The following is a 16,857-nucleotide window of genomic DNA, read 5'->3' as shown; positions in this document are numbered from 1 at the left end:
CCCCACGTTCTCCATATTTACCTTCAGGCTCAGCCACAGAGTAAAAAGGGGAAGGAGCTGATCTCTCAGAACCAAAATGGCCAAAATCAAGCACTCACCTTACAGCCCAACAACATACAGCCTTACACCCACACACAGCAAGGGTGACAACGAACCTCAATACAGCAGATACAGGGCAGGAAGTGGCTCAGCCTCACTTATGAACCTTTGCCTTGGGAGAGGCAAAGAGAAGGGAACTGGGGGAAGGGATATACCTGCAACACCTACATCGGACAGGGAGAGACCAAAATGATCTTCCAAGAACAGGTCAGTAAAATTCTGTGGTTTCTCTCTCCTTATGATGGCTCTTCCTAGGCAAGAAGACTAATTACTGACCTAAGAAGGATGAATGGGCTGTTACCCTAAATACTGAAAAGTGAATGACCTGATTAAAATCTCATAGAAATACAAAGGAAAAAACAAACAAACAAACCAAAAACACCACCTACTAGGAATTTACTACAGCTCAGCTTACATATACCTTCCCTGCTTTTCCATCCCTCAGACAAATGGGATGTCAGGGTATGGTCCCAACTCATTCCCTTCCCTCCCCACAGTATTGCTTCTGCTGCTTCCAGGGATCTCCTCATCTGACTCCAGCAGAGCCCATCTAATTCACAAAAGTGAACCTCTATTCTACAGTGACTCCTCTTTACAGCAATGAATCTTCATGTCACACACAGTTATCTCTACCTTGACAAAGATGTCAAAAAGGAGGTGAAACTGAACTAGATCCTAAAGGATAAGGAAAGTTAGCTGGGCAGAGAAGAAAAGGCATTCCTGGTAGAGGAAGCAGCTATTACAAAGATTTCAAGGCTCATAAAAAGCAGCACGGTTTTAGGGAACTCTGAACAATTTCTTCAAACTAGAACACAGACTAGGGAGTGACACATGAGACTGGAGAGGTGAGCTGAAGCTAAATGATGCCATATTAAGAAATTTGGATGTTGTCCTACAGGACACAAAGAGCCAAAAGTTTTTAAGCAGAGGAGTTCGGTGATCAGATGTATATTTTCAGAAAAAATCATTCTAGGGATGGACTAGAAAAGATCAAGTCTTAAGACAAAAAATTGTTTTAAAAAAATCACATGAGGTGAGGGGGAGCTAAACTAAAGCTTTAACAGTGAAGATGTAGCAATGGAGATATAGAGAAGAGAGATAACACAGAGGGAAATGTATTAAGATTTCAGCAAATGATTGAATGCAGGGAGTAAAAGAGCAGGAAGTATGAAAGATGACAATGTAGTCCTTGCCTGGACTGAGATGGGGATATGAGTGCAAAGGCGGGCTTTTGGGGCTAAGACTATGAATTCTGTTTTGGACATGTTAATTTTGAGATATCTGTGGTGGGATAGGGCCTCACTCTGTCACTCAGGCTGGAGTGCAGTGGCGTGACCTCATCTCACTGCAACCTCTGCCTCCCAGGCTCAAGCAATCCTCCCACCTCAGCCTCCGAAGTAGCCAGGACCACAAGTATGTGCAACCACACCTGGCTAATTTTTGGTGGGTTTTTTTTTGGTGGTGGTTTTGTTGTTATTGCTGTTGTTGTTTTGGTAGAGGCAGGGTTTCAAAATGTTGTCCAGGTTGCTCTCAAACTCCTGAGGTCAAGCGATCCGCCTGCCTCAGCCTCCCAAAGTGCTAGGATTACAGGCGTGAGCCACCACGCCCAGCCTATTATGATATATTTTCACATTTCACATTCTCTCTCTAAATTGAAATTATGTTTTCATGTGTCTATCTCTCCCAACTAGACTGAAAATCCCTTGAGTGCTCAGATGACCATGTTTTATTCATCTTGTTATCCCATAATATGTGAGCATCACAAGCACAAACTATGTGTTCAAGAAGTATTTGTTGAATGAATAAATGAATTCATTCTCCTAGTACTAAGTAGAGTGTCTGGCACAGAGCAGACATGGAATAAATGATTAACACAGTACCCTAAACATGTTTCTATCGCTACATTATCATCCTCGTGTATGTTTCATCCTCTCAGACCTACCACTCACTATATGACACAAATCAAAATCCATTATACTTAATGCACTACTATTTCAACAAAGTTTGGTATAGCAAACAACAAGCTTACCAAATCCAGTGCTTTCTCCATTATAACCAAGAATTTAGACAGTCCCTAAGAGCCATCTGATATTTGATTTGATTCATCCTATCACTATCATGATATGATCCACTATCAAGACGTGATCCAGGTATTATATATACCTGTTCCAATGTCCATAACCTTCATCCCTATGTCACCCTCACAGTCCCTTTTCTGTCTTTTGGAAATTGAACAATTACAAATCATTAAAAAATCCTCCCACATCACCTTCAGTGTCTATTATAAATCTTCTTTACCAAAGTCTCTCTCACTCTGGGACAAAATTCTGGGTTCAGCTTTCCCACTGTATCCCTATATGACCTCTGGTTATTGAATTTAATTTCTCATCTATAAAATGAAAGTTCCTGTCTTTGTCTACTTTACAAGGTATCTATATAAATCAGTATAATAAAATTTGAAATCCCTATGTAAAGCATGAATGCTGTTCAGATGTCAAGTTACACAGAACCATTGTAAAAATGTATGCTTCCTCAACCTAATACAACAGCCACACCATCATCACTTTAAATTTCTGAAGTTCATAAAGCTATAGAAATAATTTTTAAAATTAAAAATTGGGTTGTCACTTTTTATTTAGGTAAATTAGATCTTTTTTTTTTTAACCCACCATCTACTGTTACCATTACTGCATCAATGAAAGAGCACTTCAACACCAAAAGAATATGAATGATAATCTCTGATAATAAATTTATCTTATAACCATGCTGTCTTTGTTTCTCTCCCTCCATCTTGGATAGATGATAATTTTATCATGTACAGGGTCCTTGGTCCAGTGTTTAGGAATCACTACTCTAAACTCTGAACTATAAGTTCTGACGGACTGGACAAGTTGCCAAGTGTTCTACCAATATGGAGGCCTGTTTGGCCTCCAGAAAGAAGCAATGAGAATATACCACAGGATAGAGGAGTCGGCTCTGAAGCTGACTCTGGAAAACAATGGGGACTGAGGCTGTCTAATTCTCGGGGAATGGTTTCGCCCTGTCCAATGTAGAGTTAAGGAAAGACTTAACTCTTCCTGAGTCTGGAAAGAATCAGGATGCCCCAACCCCATGACAGACTAGCAGTAGAGAGGAAAATATAGTAGTATGAAAGTGTCCATTATCACTGAATGCCAACCCAACTTTCCAGAATTTCATGTGCATTTGGGTTGGTGGGGAGAAGAGGACCTAAAAGAATGCTAGTAAGATGAACCCAATTACAGGGTGTGGAGATGAAGAGATGAATTTTCAGGTGGTTGAAATGTTTAGTATCTTGAGAGTGATGATGGTTTCACAGATGTTTACACATGTCAAAACTCATCAAACATACATTTTAAATATAACATAAGCTAGCTTTTTAAAAAATTCAACTGTAAGAAAGGAGAGCAAGGCCACCCTGTTCAGGACCCTAAATACAGTGCTGTATAGGGCAAACCATATGACCTCCATAAAAGTAGAATTAGCAACTGAATATGGTCAGTCCAATCAAAGACCCACAGTTAAGCACAGGTAAGGAGCAGCAGTCGAATAAGGTTGTCCACAAGCAGGTAGAGAGAAAACACAAGCTGTCACAGCGCAAAACCCTTCATGAAAGGGCCCATCTTCAACTATGCAGTCCAGAGGAGGAAGTCGAAGGAACTGAAGTTTCAGTGATTACTCTGTTGAAGACTGAGCCTCAAATATTATTTTCATTACCATAGAACTATTGCCCATCACACCTTCATTTTTTTGTCCTCCAGAATATGGGAAGTCCATGGGAGCAGAGGAGTCAGGTGCACAACACTTCCATCCAAGCTGCCCTACTTTGCCTAAACTATTGCTCTTACTGAACATGACAGTCCATCCAAGGAGGCCTCAGAACCAACCTCTCACCTTTATCCAAGTCTCACAGCCCTAATTCCCTCCATCCATGCCCCGCCTTCAACTCCCTCACCAATTTGCCGCCACCCCGCAGGCTCCCAGCTGCGCCTTTGACTCTCCCTCTCCTCGCGCAGGCCTTACCCCCTCACACTAGTCCCAGGGTATCCTTCAACCCAGCCCTCAGTAGCCCCAGCCCTAGTAAACCGCGTTCAGGAGTCCCTTCAACTTGGCACCTCCGAAAGTACCCAGCCTCTCACAGCCCCTCATTTGTCCACTCACCTGTAAGCTCTCACCTTCCTTCTCTATTTTAGACACTCACAACCGGACCCTCACCACCTGCCAACACCTCACAAACAGTACAGTAACCAAACCCGGTACCGTCTTTTCCCAGTCTCTCATCCCACCAAGCGCCTGCCTCTCCAGGCCCTCTGGCCCATGCGTACTGTTCACTCATGGAACGCCGAACCTGGCCGGGCCCGGTTGTTGCGGCAGTGTTAGGTGAGTTCAGGCCGCCGCCATCGCTTCTCAGGCGCACCAGCCGCGCCCCGCCCCGCGCCACACGCAGTCCGCGCCCCCGCGCACCACACGTAACCGCCCGGGGACGCACGACTGGGCAATGGCGTGCCAGCTCATTGGCTGAGCCCGACCAAACCCGAGCAAGGTCGCTTGTTTCCTGGCAACGGCTGAACGCAGGGGCGGGATCGTCGACGGCTATCCGAGGGAGGAGCACCGCCTCTCCTCTTGGTTCCGCCCCTTCGTACGTAAATCCCGCCCCTCAGAGGGACTCCGGCGTGTCATAGGGGAAGGCCTCAGGGAAGGTGGAGGCCCGCAGAGCGGAGGCGGAGCCCGGGAAGGAAAGGTCGAACCAGAGGGCAGAAGGAGGGACCTAAGGAGAGACGCGACTTTTACAGGCAGGGAAAGATCAGAAGGGCGGGGCTTGAGAGAGACGGAGCCGGAAGAAAGACGAGCAGGGGTGGGGCCACGGATTCCGGGCGACGCTTCCTCAATAATCATTTTTTCCTTCCCTTTCCCTTTCCCTTGCCTAGTGGAAGAGTGGGTGTGAGGGGCGTGGCTATCACGAAAAGACAGGAGGAATCAGTAGGTGGGCCGGGCCTGCGGAAAAGCGGAGGCCTGGAGAGGGCTGACTGCGGGCACTCTAGTTCATTTTGCTCCATCGTCGTGCATAGCCTGGTCTCTACTTTAGTACCCCAGCCATGACTGCCCCTGGCTCCCCCAACACCTTTGTGCTGTGCTGCTCCGTGACCCCTTGAGCACTTAGTCAAGGAACACGGAATAAGTACATGCATGCCCAGCTGGATTCCAGATCAATTAGAACCGGTCTCTGCTCTCCGGGACCTCAGAGAATTGCAACGTAGTGTAATAAGTGCATTACTACGGGTGCCATCTAGAAGCAGCACTTAGCACGATTTGCATGTATAGAGGATGAGAGGAAGGTATGGTGAAGGAGCTTAGGGAAGACTTCCAGGAGGAGATGGTGTCTAAGCCGAGTCTTGGGAAACAAGCAAGAGTAAGATAAACTAAAATAGAAAAATAGAAGTTTCAGATAAAGTATGTAGTTTTAAAAGTATTTTACCGGCTGGGCGCGGTGGCTCACGCCTGTAATCCCAGCACTTTGGGAGGCCGAGGCTGGCGGATCACGAGATCAAGAGTTCCAGACCAGCCTGACCAACATAGTGAAACCCCGTCTCTACTGAAAATACAAAAATTAGCTGGGCGTAGTGGCGCGCGCCTGTAATCCCAGCTACTTGGGAGGCTGGGGCAGGAGAATCGCTTGAACCTGGGAGGCGGAGGTTGCAGTGAGCCGATATGGCACCACTGCATTCCAGCCTGGGCGACAAGGTGAGACTCCGTCTCAAAAAAAAAAAAGTATTTTGCCAATGTTAAATACCTGGTTTTTTTCATTGTGCTATAGTTATATAAGATCATAACGTTAGGGGAACATGGATAAGGAATTTATAAGAACCCTGCATTATTTTTGCAACTTTTCTGTAAGCCTAAAATTAGTTCAAATAAAAGTATTTAAAAGAAATCGAAGTTTCAGACCAAAGGATCAACATATACCAGAGAAAGGAAGAATGGACAGCATGTGGGAGGTGCTATAAGAACTGCAGTCAGTACAGTGTGTCTGGAGCCTAGGGAACATGTGAGGAAACATTGTGAGATGAGGCTGAAGACATGGACTGGAGAACTTTATAAACCATTTAAGGAATTTAGATTTTATTTTTGGGATGATAGCTATAAAGAATTTTAAACATAGATTGATAGTGAGGGGGACTTTGCAAAAGACCAAACAAGCTGATAAGGCCCAAACTAGAGTAGCAAAAATGCAGAGAAGTGGACATGTGGACTTCTAGAAGGCAGATCACCATGGTTTGATGATTGGGTGGATAGAAGAGGAAAATAAGAGGAAGAATCAAAAACTAATGCTTAATTTACATAAATTCAAAAACAGGTAAAACTAAACTGTGATATTAGAATTCAGGTAGTGATTATTCTTGGAAAAACATTGACTGAAAGGGGCAGAGTGGGGCTCCTGAGGCACTGGTGATGTTCTGTTTCTTGACCTGGGTGCTTGGTTATATGGGCGTGTTCACTTTGTGAAAATGTATTAAGCTATACACTTAAGGATTATGCACCTTTCTCTGTGTTTATTTGTTCTGGTTACTATGCTCTGTGACAAACCAACCCAAACTCAGTGTCATAAAAACAATAGCCATTTTACTATGTGCACAAATTCTGGGAATTTGGACGAGATGCAACAGGAATGGCTTGTCTCTATTCCATGATATCTGGGGCCTTATCTGTAAAGCTTGAACATCTAGGGGTGATTTGAGGCTGGTGACTGGAAGCGTCTGGAGGCTTCTTCAGTTACACATCTAATTCCTGGGCTGGGATAACGAAAAAGCAGAAGTCAGTGGGGGAACTGTCAAACAGAACTTCTCACAATATGATGGGTAGGTTCCAAGAGGCAACATCCTGAGAGAGAGCTACCAGACAAGAAGCATTCCAAGAGAACCAGAGGGAAGCTGCATGGCCTTTTGTGATCTGGCCTTAGAAGTCATACAACATCACTCCTGCTATACTCTATTGGTTGAAACTATCACAAGGGATTGGTGTCGAAGAATTTGTGAACATTTTTTTTAACTGCCACAATGTTGTACAGTAATAATAATAAATGCTGTCATAGGTTTTTTTGCTGAAAGGGCATAGATAGGAATTCTAGAAGAAAAAGTGAAGGAAGATAATGAGCTCAGTTATAGACCCAATGGGTTGAAGGTGACTGCGGGATATCCAAGTAGGAACATCCAGTGACCAGTTAGTCATATAGAAAACTGTAGCTCAGGGAGAGTTCTTGGGAGCCACTATATGGGAAAGGAAGTCCTGTGGGTGACTGACATCAACCAGACAGCATTAGGAGGATGGCAAAAGTGGAAAGCCTAGAACAGAATCCAAGAAAAAAAAAAAAACACCATCAGAAGGAATAGACAGAGGAGCTTATGAAAGACACTAAAAAGAAATAAATAGAATACCAAGACATTATGGCATCACAAAGGATTTTATTCATTTTGTTGCATTATTTTGAATACTGTCTTTTTATTTTAACAAGCGTAATACTTTTCAAAAAGAAATTAAGAAGCCATGGGAAAAGAGAGTTTTACAAAATTAATTAGGGACCACAGGTTTTCTTCTAAGAAACACTCCAAAAACACAAACCTGATTTTATCACTGAACTGTGCAAAACTCTTCACAGGTTTTCTATTGCCATTAGGTAAAATCCAAGCTTTATAACATGGCTGACAGAACTCTTCCTGAGCTGGCCTCTGTCTATCATTCAACCTCATCTATCACCGCTACCCGCTAGGCCCTCTAAAAAAAGCCGATTGATGTTTGCCCAGTCACCCATGCTTTTTGATATCTCTATACATTTGCCCACTTTGTGCACTCTGCCTCTAGTGCTCTTTACCCTCCCATCTCTGTACCCAACTCCTATTCATCCTGTAGAACCCAGGCTCTGTAGGGACGCTTCATGGATACTATAATAACCTTCTGTGTATCCACCTAACAGAGTACTTATCAGTAGCCTGGCAATGACTGCTGCTGTTTAATTACCTAATGTGTAATTACCTGCTGGCCTGACTATTTCACCTAGCAGACTGTGAGCCTCTGGAGAGGTGAGAGTGTGTCTTATTCATCTCCAATTCCTAGTACTTAGCACAATATTGGCCTGGCACACAGAACACCTACCTATGGGTGTTATGATTTTGATTTGTTGACTGAGAAAGATGATAGCAGTGAAAGGAACATCAGGTTGAGGGAGAACTTACAGGGTTTTGTTTGTTTTGATGTAGGAGATATTTAAGCAGGTTCACAAAAAGAGGAAAGTTGAAAGATTGGGGACCATAAAACACATGGAATAGTTGGTAGGATCAGGTACTAGAAGTAACAAGAAGGAAATGAACACAAAAGCACCATAGGATGGCCCCATCGCACTATCTATGATAGTGGTGTGATGGGGGAAGATGTAGGTGGAGGTAGATATGGGTGGGATGTAGATTACAAAAATAGAGCTCACTTCTCGTGTGAGAGGATCTCTTTGTCCCTGGAGAATAGTTTAGCACCTGACATAGATGAGCCATTCAGTAATAATTGTTAAATAAATAAATAGTGAAGCCCAAACAGAGAATGTACAAAGATAAAACAGTGTTTGATCCTACACTAAAACTCAGGTCTTCTGACCCAGAGGACACCTATGTAGCTCAGTTGCTGTGGAAAGAGGGGAGGAGGAAAACAGAGACAAGACCCAGGCTTCCCTCTGAGGCATGCACCCCCACCTTCTCCAGGGATCTTATTAGAGGTGTTTAGCTGGGCAGGCAGAGTGCTAGAGCTAGACCGTCTCCACCCCTTCAGTAGCGCTAGCTCTGGCTGTGTTGCTAAGAGCCTCAAAGACAAAGAAGTCACAGCAGGAGCCCAAGGGCAGCCTCCTTCAGGCAGTCAGGCACTAGCCCCCAACTCCCGAAGGCCCCTACAGGCAGAGAGGGTGTGGGCATCTCACACCCCAGCACCAGACTACAGAACTATGAGCCAGGACACCAAAGTGAAGACAACAGAGTCCAGTCCCCCAGCCCCATCCAAGACCAGGTGAGAAGTCCTGGTCCCTTGTGGGGATCTCTCCTCATTCCTCTTAGTACCCCAGTCACAACTACAGCTTTGAATACCTGGTGAATAAATGAAGCAAGACTTTCCTTCTTACAGGAAGTCGCTGCCTGTCCTGAACCCATCTGGGGATTACTACTACTGGTGGCTGAACACAATGGTCTTCCCAGTCATGTATAACCTCATCATCCTCGTATGCAGGTGTGGCAGGGGTGCTAAGGGAGGGGCTGGAAGCCAAAAAGAGGACTAAAGAGAGGCCAAGGAGAAGGACAGACCCTTGGTGGGGCAGGGAGGAGCAGCAACTCCCATGGGAGGGCCTGAGACAGAGGGTTGAAGGCCTTAGGGAGACGCCTCACACACAGAGGGTGCCCTTAATCCAATCATGCTTAACCCTGCAGAGCCTGCTTCCCCGACTTGCAGCACGGTTATCTGGTGGCTTGGTTGGTGCTGGACTACACGAGTGACCTGCTGTACCTACTAGACATTGTGGTGCGCTTCCACACAGGTCAGTGAGCTTCTAGGAATGACCCTTTGTTCCACCTTCCCTTCCTAAAGATAGCCACTTAAGAAGTAACAAGAAAGGCACCCCCCGCCATGCTAGCACCTTGGCGTGCCTCTAGGCCTGAAAGCATCCCAGTGCTCACCCCAGAAACCCCAGAGCAGAGTTATGCCCGGCTCCACCCTGTCCTTCAGGCAGTCTCCCTGGCCTGCCCTGGGCAGCTCATGCTCAGTCCAAGCTTGACTACAGCGGGTCCCCTTCCTACCCGCCACCTCTCCCCAGGATTCTTGGAACAGGGCATCCTGGTGGTGGACAAGGGTAGGATCTCCAGTCGCTACGTTCGCACCTGGAGTTTCTTGTTGGACCTGGCTTCCCTGATGCCCACAGACGTGGTCTACCTGCGGCTGGGCCCGCATGCACCCACCCTGAGGCTGAACCGCTTTCTCCGCGCGCCCCGCCTCTTCGAGGCCTTCGACCGCACGGAGACCCGCACAGCTTACCCAAATGCCTTTCGCATTGCCAAACTGATGCTTTACATTTTTGTCGTCATCCATTGGAACAGTTGCCTATACTTTGCCCTATCCCAGTATCTGGGCTTCGGGCGTGACGCATGGGTGTACCCGGACCCCGCACAGCCTGGCTTTGAGCGCCTGCGGCGCCAGTACCTCTACAGCTTTTACTTCTCCACGCTAATCCTGACTACAGTGGGCGATACACCGCCGCCAGCACGGGAGGAGGAGTACCTCTTCATGGTGGGCGACTTCCTGCTGGCCGTCATGGGTTTCGCCACCATCATGGGTAGCATGAGTTCTGTCATCTACAACATGAACACTGCAGATGCAGCTTTCTACCCAGATCATGGGCTGGTGAAGAAGTACATGAAGCTGCAGCACGTCAACCGCAAGCTGGAGCGGCGAGTTATTGACTGGTGAGAAGGTGGGGTTCCAGACCAGGACAGGGACCAGTGTACGTGATGGAACCTGAGGGAGGTGACTGGGTACTTAGTGCCTGGTGAGCCAGGCAAGGTAATCAAAATGTAGCATTCAGCAGTGGGTTTGCTGGGTGGGGCTTGGAAAGAGGAAACTTCTTTCAACTGAGGGAATCAGGACTTGGGGGAGGGGGTGGGTAAGAGACTGAAAGGGAGAGGAGCTCATACCCAAAAAAGGATAATATGGAGACCATGGAATGGGAACTGCCACTGCCTGGTAGGGCTCAGAAGGCTCTGGAAGGAGTGGGTGAAGCAGGGCAATCCCCCTGAGAATGGTCAGCAACAAGATCATTGACTACCTATGGTGATCCATACTGTGGACTGAACAAAAGGAAGTGTCACAAAGTTGGGGAAGGAGAGCAGAGGGTCTCCAGAGAGGAGGGGGACCTTGGTGGCTGAGGTAGCTAAGGGTAGGGGTGGAACAATACATCACTGATTGGTGAGTAGGGTAGAGCCTGACAGGAGGAGGTGAAGGGTTATGCAAAGTGGTAGAGGTGTCTATGCCCTGGAAAACAGATGATCCAACTGTCAGGTACTCCCACGACCCCTGTTAGATCTCAGTATGGTGAGATTCTTGGCTGGAGCTGAGCTGAGCCCTGATGGAAGGGGTGGAGGCAGACACATAAAGGGCTGGTAAGGAAATGGCACTGTCCTTACTCTCAGGTATCAGCACCTGCAGATCAACAAGAAGATAACCAATGAAATAGCCATCTTACAGCACTTGCCTGAGCGGCTGCGGGCAGAAGTGGCTGTGTCTGTGCACCTGTCTACTCTGAGCCAGGTGCAGATCTTTCAGAACTGTGAGGCCAGCCTGCTGGAGGAGCTGGTGCTGAAGCTGCAGCCCCAGACCTACTCACCAGGTGAGTATGTATGCCGCAAAGGGGACATTGGCCGAGAGATGTACATCATCCGAGAGGGTCAACTGGCCGTGGTGGCAGATGATGGTATCACACAGTATGCTGTGCTCGGTGCAGGGCTCTACTTTGGGGAGATCAGCATCATCAACATCAAAGGTGGGTATCCCAGTATTGGTTCCAGGGACAAGGACAGGGTGGGGGGAGAGGGGAACAGCAGAGCCCAGTGCTGGGACCAGATAGTACTTCAGGCCTAAACTTCTGATTGAGGAAACCTCGCCCTTCTCTGAGTCACTAGAGGGCTCAAGAGAAAAACAACACATGGAGGATCCATTCCCTGAGAAGCTGAGCCAAGACCAGTGAATAGAGTGGGTTCATGGAAGAGACAGTAGACTTGCTCTGTGGATATTCACCTGAACCACCAATAGACTAGTGAACAGTGATAGAGATAATAATAATAATAATAGCTAATATTTATTACCTGCTTACTGCATGCCCTGTTCTAAGTGTTTCACATGATATTAACTCATTAAATTCCTGCAACAGTTCTATAAGATAAGTACTATTCTTATCCCAATTTTGAAGATAAGGAAATCAAACTCAGTGAAGTTGGGTAATTTGCCCAAGGTTTCACAGGTATACACATGTGGGATGAGTGGAAAGAACAACCTTTTTACAGACAAGTGGAAAGAGAAATGTAGAAGAGAAGTTCCCATTTACTGACCATCACCTCTAGGCCAAGCCAGGTACTACCTACTGGCTTNGCAGGTGTGGCAGGGGTGCTAAGGGAGGGGCTGGAAGCCAAAAAGAGGACTAAAGAGAGGCCAAGGAGAAGGACAGACCCTTGGTGGGGCAGGGAGGAGCAGCAACTCCCATGGGAGGGCCTGAGACAGAGGGTTGAAGGCCTTAGGGAGACGCCTCACACACAGAGGGTGCCCTTAATCCAATCATGCTTAACCCTGCAGAGCCTGCTTCCCCGACTTGCAGCACGGTTATCTGGTGGCTTGGTTGGTGCTGGACTACACGAGTGACCTGCTGTACCTACTAGACATTGTGGTGCGCTTCCACACAGGTCAGTGAGCTTCTAGGAATGACCCTTTGTTCCACCTTCCCTTCCTAAAGATAGCCACTTAAGAAGTAACAAGAAAGGCACCCCCCGCCATGCTAGCACCTTGGCGTGCCTCTAGGCCTGAAAGCATCCCAGTGCTCACCCCAGAAACCCCAGAGCAGAGTTATGCCCGGCTCCACCCTGTCCTTCAGGCAGTCTCCCTGGCCTGCCCTGGGCAGCTCATGCTCAGTCCAAGCTTGACTACAGCGGGTCCCCTTCCTACCCGCCACCTCTCCCCAGGATTCTTGGAACAGGGCATCCTGGTGGTGGACAAGGGTAGGATCTCCAGTCGCTACGTTCGCACCTGGAGTTTCTTGTTGGACCTGGCTTCCCTGATGCCCACAGACGTGGTCTACCTGCGGCTGGGCCCGCATGCACCCACCCTGAGGCTGAACCGCTTTCTCCGCGCGCCCCGCCTCTTCGAGGCCTTCGACCGCACGGAGACCCGCACAGCTTACCCAAATGCCTTTCGCATTGCCAAACTGATGCTTTACATTTTTGTCGTCATCCATTGGAACAGTTGCCTATACTTTGCCCTATCCCAGTATCTGGGCTTCGGGCGTGACGCATGGGTGTACCCGGACCCCGCACAGCCTGGCTTTGAGCGCCTGCGGCGCCAGTACCTCTACAGCTTTTACTTCTCCACGCTAATCCTGACTACAGTGGGCGATACACCGCCGCCAGCACGGGAGGAGGAGTACCTCTTCATGGTGGGCGACTTCCTGCTGGCCGTCATGGGTTTCGCCACCATCATGGGTAGCATGAGTTCTGTCATCTACAACATGAACACTGCAGATGCAGCTTTCTACCCAGATCATGGGCTGGTGAAGAAGTACATGAAGCTGCAGCACGTCAACCGCAAGCTGGAGCGGCGAGTTATTGACTGGTGAGAAGGTGGGGTTCCAGACCAGGACAGGGACCAGTGTACGTGATGGAACCTGAGGGAGGTGACTGGGTACTTAGTGCCTGGTGAGCCAGGCAAGGTAATCAAAATGTAGCATTCAGCAGTGGGTTTGCTGGGTGGGGCTTGGAAAGAGGAAACTTCTTTCAACTGAGGGAATCAGGACTTGGGGAGGGGTGGGTAAGAGACTGAAAGGGAGAGGAGCTCATACCCAAAAAAGGATAATATGGAGACCATGGAATGGGAACTGCCACTGCCTGGTAGGGCTCAGAAGGCTCTGGAAGGAGTGGGTGAAGCAGGGCAATCCCCTGAGAATGGTCAGCAACAAGATCATTGACTACCTATGGTGATCCATACTGTGGACTGAACAAAAGGAAGTGTCACAAAGTTGGGGAAGGAGAGCAGAGGGTCTCCAGAGAGGAGGGGACCTTGGTGGCTGAGGTAGCTAAGGGTAGGGGTGGAACAATACATCACTGATTGGTGAGTAGGGTAGAGCCTGACAGGAGGAGGTGAAGGGTTATGCAAAGTGGTAGAGGTGTCTATGCCCTGGAAAACAGATGATCCAACTGTCAGGTACTCCCACGACCCCTGTTAGATCTCAGTATGGTGAGATTCTTGGCTGGAGCTGAGCTGAGCCCTGATGGAAGGGGTGGAGGCAGACACATAAAGGGCTGGTAAGGAAATGGCACTGTCCTTACTCTCAGGTATCAGCACCTGCAGATCAACAAGAAGATAACCAATGAAATAGCCATCTTACAGCACTTGCCTGAGCGGCTGCGGGCAGAAGTGGCTGTGTCTGTGCACCTGTCTACTCTGAGCCAGGTGCAGATCTTTCAGAACTGTGAGGCCAGCCTGCTGGAGGAGCTGGTGCTGAAGCTGCAGCCCCAGACCTACTCACCAGGTGAGTATGTATGCCGCAAAGGGGACATTGGCCGAGAGATGTACATCATCCGAGAGGGTCAACTGGCCGTGGTGGCAGATGATGGTATCACACAGTATGCTGTGCTCGGTGCAGGGCTCTACTTTGGGGAGATCAGCATCATCAACATCAAAGGTGGGTATCCCAGTATTGGTTCCAGGGACAAGGACAGGGTGGGGGGAGAGGGGAACAGCAGAGCCCAGTGCTGGGACCAGATAGTACTTCAGGCCTAAACTTCTGATTGAGGAAACCTCGCCCTTCTCTGAGTCACTAGAGGGCTCAAGAGAAAACAACACATGGAGGATCCATTCCCTGAGAAGCTGAGCCAAGACCAGTGAATAGAGTGGGTTCATGGAAGAGACAGTAGACTTGCTCTGTGGATATTCACCTGAACCACCAATAGACTAGTGAACAGTGATAGAGATAATAATAATAATAATAGCTAATATTTATTACCTGCTTACTGCATGCCCTGTTCTAAGTGTTTCACATGATATTAACTCATTAAATTCCTGCAACAGTTCTATAAGATAAGTACTATTCTTATCCCAATTTTGAAGATAAGGAAATCAAACTCAGTGAAGTTGGGTAATTTGCCCAAGGTTTCACAGGTATACACATGTGGGATGAGTGGAAAGAACAACCTTTTACAGACAAGTGGAAAGAGAAATGTAGAAGAGAAGTTCCCATTTACTGACCATCACCTCTAGGCCAAGCCAGGTACTACCTACTGGCTTACTTCTTCCTCTCATCAGCCCTGTGCAGTAGGAATTGTTATGCCTAATCACAGGTATTAGGCATGAGGTCGTGCAAGCAGGAAATCCTACAAATGGGGTGAGCACACTGTCACAGACTGAGAGGCTGGATGTGCTCTGGCTCTCTCAGCATAAGAATTCTGCCCTCAGGGATTCTGAAAACCTCACATCTGTCCTCCAATGATCCCCTCAGGCTCCACATCCTGTATGTGGTAAGATGCTGTCCGTTTGACTTTGGATAAGTCATTTCCCTATTTAGGCCTCAGTTTAATCACCTATCCAATGAGGATAATAATAAAAACCCAAAGAGTTACTTGTGAGAATAAATGAGCTATGTGAGTGAGACATCCAGTGCAATGCTTGGCATACAGCAAGTGTTCAACAAATAGTAGCTCCCTTTCCCTTGTCCAAGGTCCTTCTAGCTCTAAGACTTTGCAATATTCAGCCTCACCTATCTCCCCACCCATTCTCCACCAACATCTTTCTAAACTGCAGAGGATATCACACAGCTCCCTGTTTAAAATATTTCAATAGTTTCCTACTGCCCTCAGCATAAGGCCTGAACTTCATGTCATGGCTTATGAGACCCAGCGTGACCTAGATGTCCCCTCTCTCTACTCTCCCCACACTCTGCACTTCTCCCACTCTGAGCTACTTACTATTTTATGCATCCAACTGACTCTTTTCTACCCACTTCCCTCTGTTCCTGCTCCTCCCTCTGGCTAGATTGCCCTACCCCGACTTGTCCTCCTCCCCCTAGTTACTTCCTACTCAGTTCAGGTGTATTAGACTGTTCTTGCATTTCTATAAAGAAATATCTGAAACTAGATAATTTATAAAGAAAAGAGGTTTAATTGACTCACAGTTCTACAGGATTTACCATGCAGGAAGCATGGTGCTGACATTTGCTCAGTTTCTAGGGAGGCTTCAGGAAGCTTATAATTGTGGCAGAAGGCAAAGGGGGAGGAGGCATGTCACATGGTGAGAGCAGGAGCAAGGGTTGGTGGAGGTGCCAACCAACCAACCAAAACAACCACATCTCGTGACTCACTATCTCAAGGATAGCATCAAGCCATGAAGGATCTGCCCCCATAATCCAATCACCTCCCACCAGGTCCCACCTCCAACATTGGGGATTACATTTCACATGAGATTTGGGCTGGGACAAATATTCAAATTATATCTTAGGACATCCCTTCCTCCAGACTTCCCTAAATTCCTTGCCTTATAGTTTGGTAAGGGTTCTTTGCCTGCCTTCCCACAACACCTGATGAATATGTCTGCACTGCACCAGTCATACTGTTATGTAACTATTCCAGTGTAAGTGTATCTCCTCTAGACTGTGAATTATTTGAGGCAGGTCACTGATACCCACCCAGCACAGAGCCTGGTCCCCAGTATTTTACTAAATGAAAAAATTAATGAGGCAGAAGGAGAGGCTCAGAAGCACAAATATGGAGGTGAAGGCCCTGGTTCAGGAGTGAAATGCCACCTCCTCACCCTCCTGCTAACTATCCTCCATCTGCCCATGGGCCACAGGGAACATGTCTGGGAACCGCCGCACAGCCAACATCAAGAGCATAGGTTATTCAGACCTATTCTGTCTGAGCAAGGAGGACCTGCAGGAGGTGCTGAGCGAGTACCCACAGGCACAGACCG

General features: G+C 47.5%; 2 protein-coding genes across 6 annotated transcripts in view; one reads left to right on the top strand and one right to left on the bottom strand.

Moving 5' to 3' along the window:
• FHIP1B (FHF complex subunit HOOK interacting protein 1B) overlaps positions 1-4,610 on the bottom strand; it is a 23,966-nt gene extending 19,356 nt beyond the window's left edge. For 2 of the 3 annotated variants that reach the window (XM_017893659.1, XM_017893658.1), the window contains exon 1: positions 4,443-4,610. The gene's annotated coding sequence lies outside the window, so the exon portion shown is untranslated. The remainder of the gene's footprint in view (positions 1-4,442) is intronic. The other variant, XR_001889523.1, reaches the window with a different exon arrangement.
• The window catches only part of CNGA4 (cyclic nucleotide gated channel subunit alpha 4), a 14,164-nt gene continuing 1,751 nt past the window's right edge, over positions 4,445-16,857 (top strand). The window contains exons 1-6 of one of the 3 annotated variants that reach the window (XM_017893663.1): positions 4,445-4,756; positions 9,274-9,375; positions 9,573-9,679; positions 10,379-10,601; positions 11,325-11,674; positions 16,738-16,857. The exon at positions 16,738-16,857 is cut by the window's right edge and continues 1,751 nt beyond it. In XM_017893663.1, coding sequence (XP_017749152.1) covers positions 4,452-4,756; positions 9,274-9,375; positions 9,573-9,679; positions 10,379-10,601; positions 11,325-11,674; positions 16,738-16,857 — 1,207 coding nt within the window. In that variant the 5' untranslated portion in view covers positions 4,445-4,451. Of the gene's footprint in view, positions 4,757-9,273; positions 9,376-9,572; positions 9,680-9,955; positions 10,602-11,324; positions 11,675-16,737 lie in introns of all 3 variants that reach the window. The other 2 variants (XM_017893662.1, XM_017893660.1) reach the window with 2 other exon arrangements.

Source organism: Rhinopithecus bieti, unplaced genomic scaffold, assembly GCF_001698545.2.
Source record: "Rhinopithecus bieti isolate Rb0 unplaced genomic scaffold, ASM169854v2 scaffold_24049, whole genome shotgun sequence".
In the NCBI taxonomy this organism is placed as follows: Eukaryota; Metazoa; Chordata; class Mammalia; order Primates; family Cercopithecidae; genus Rhinopithecus; species Rhinopithecus bieti.
Note: the sequence above shows the minus strand (reverse complement) of the source record. Positions and strands in the feature narration are given on the sequence as shown.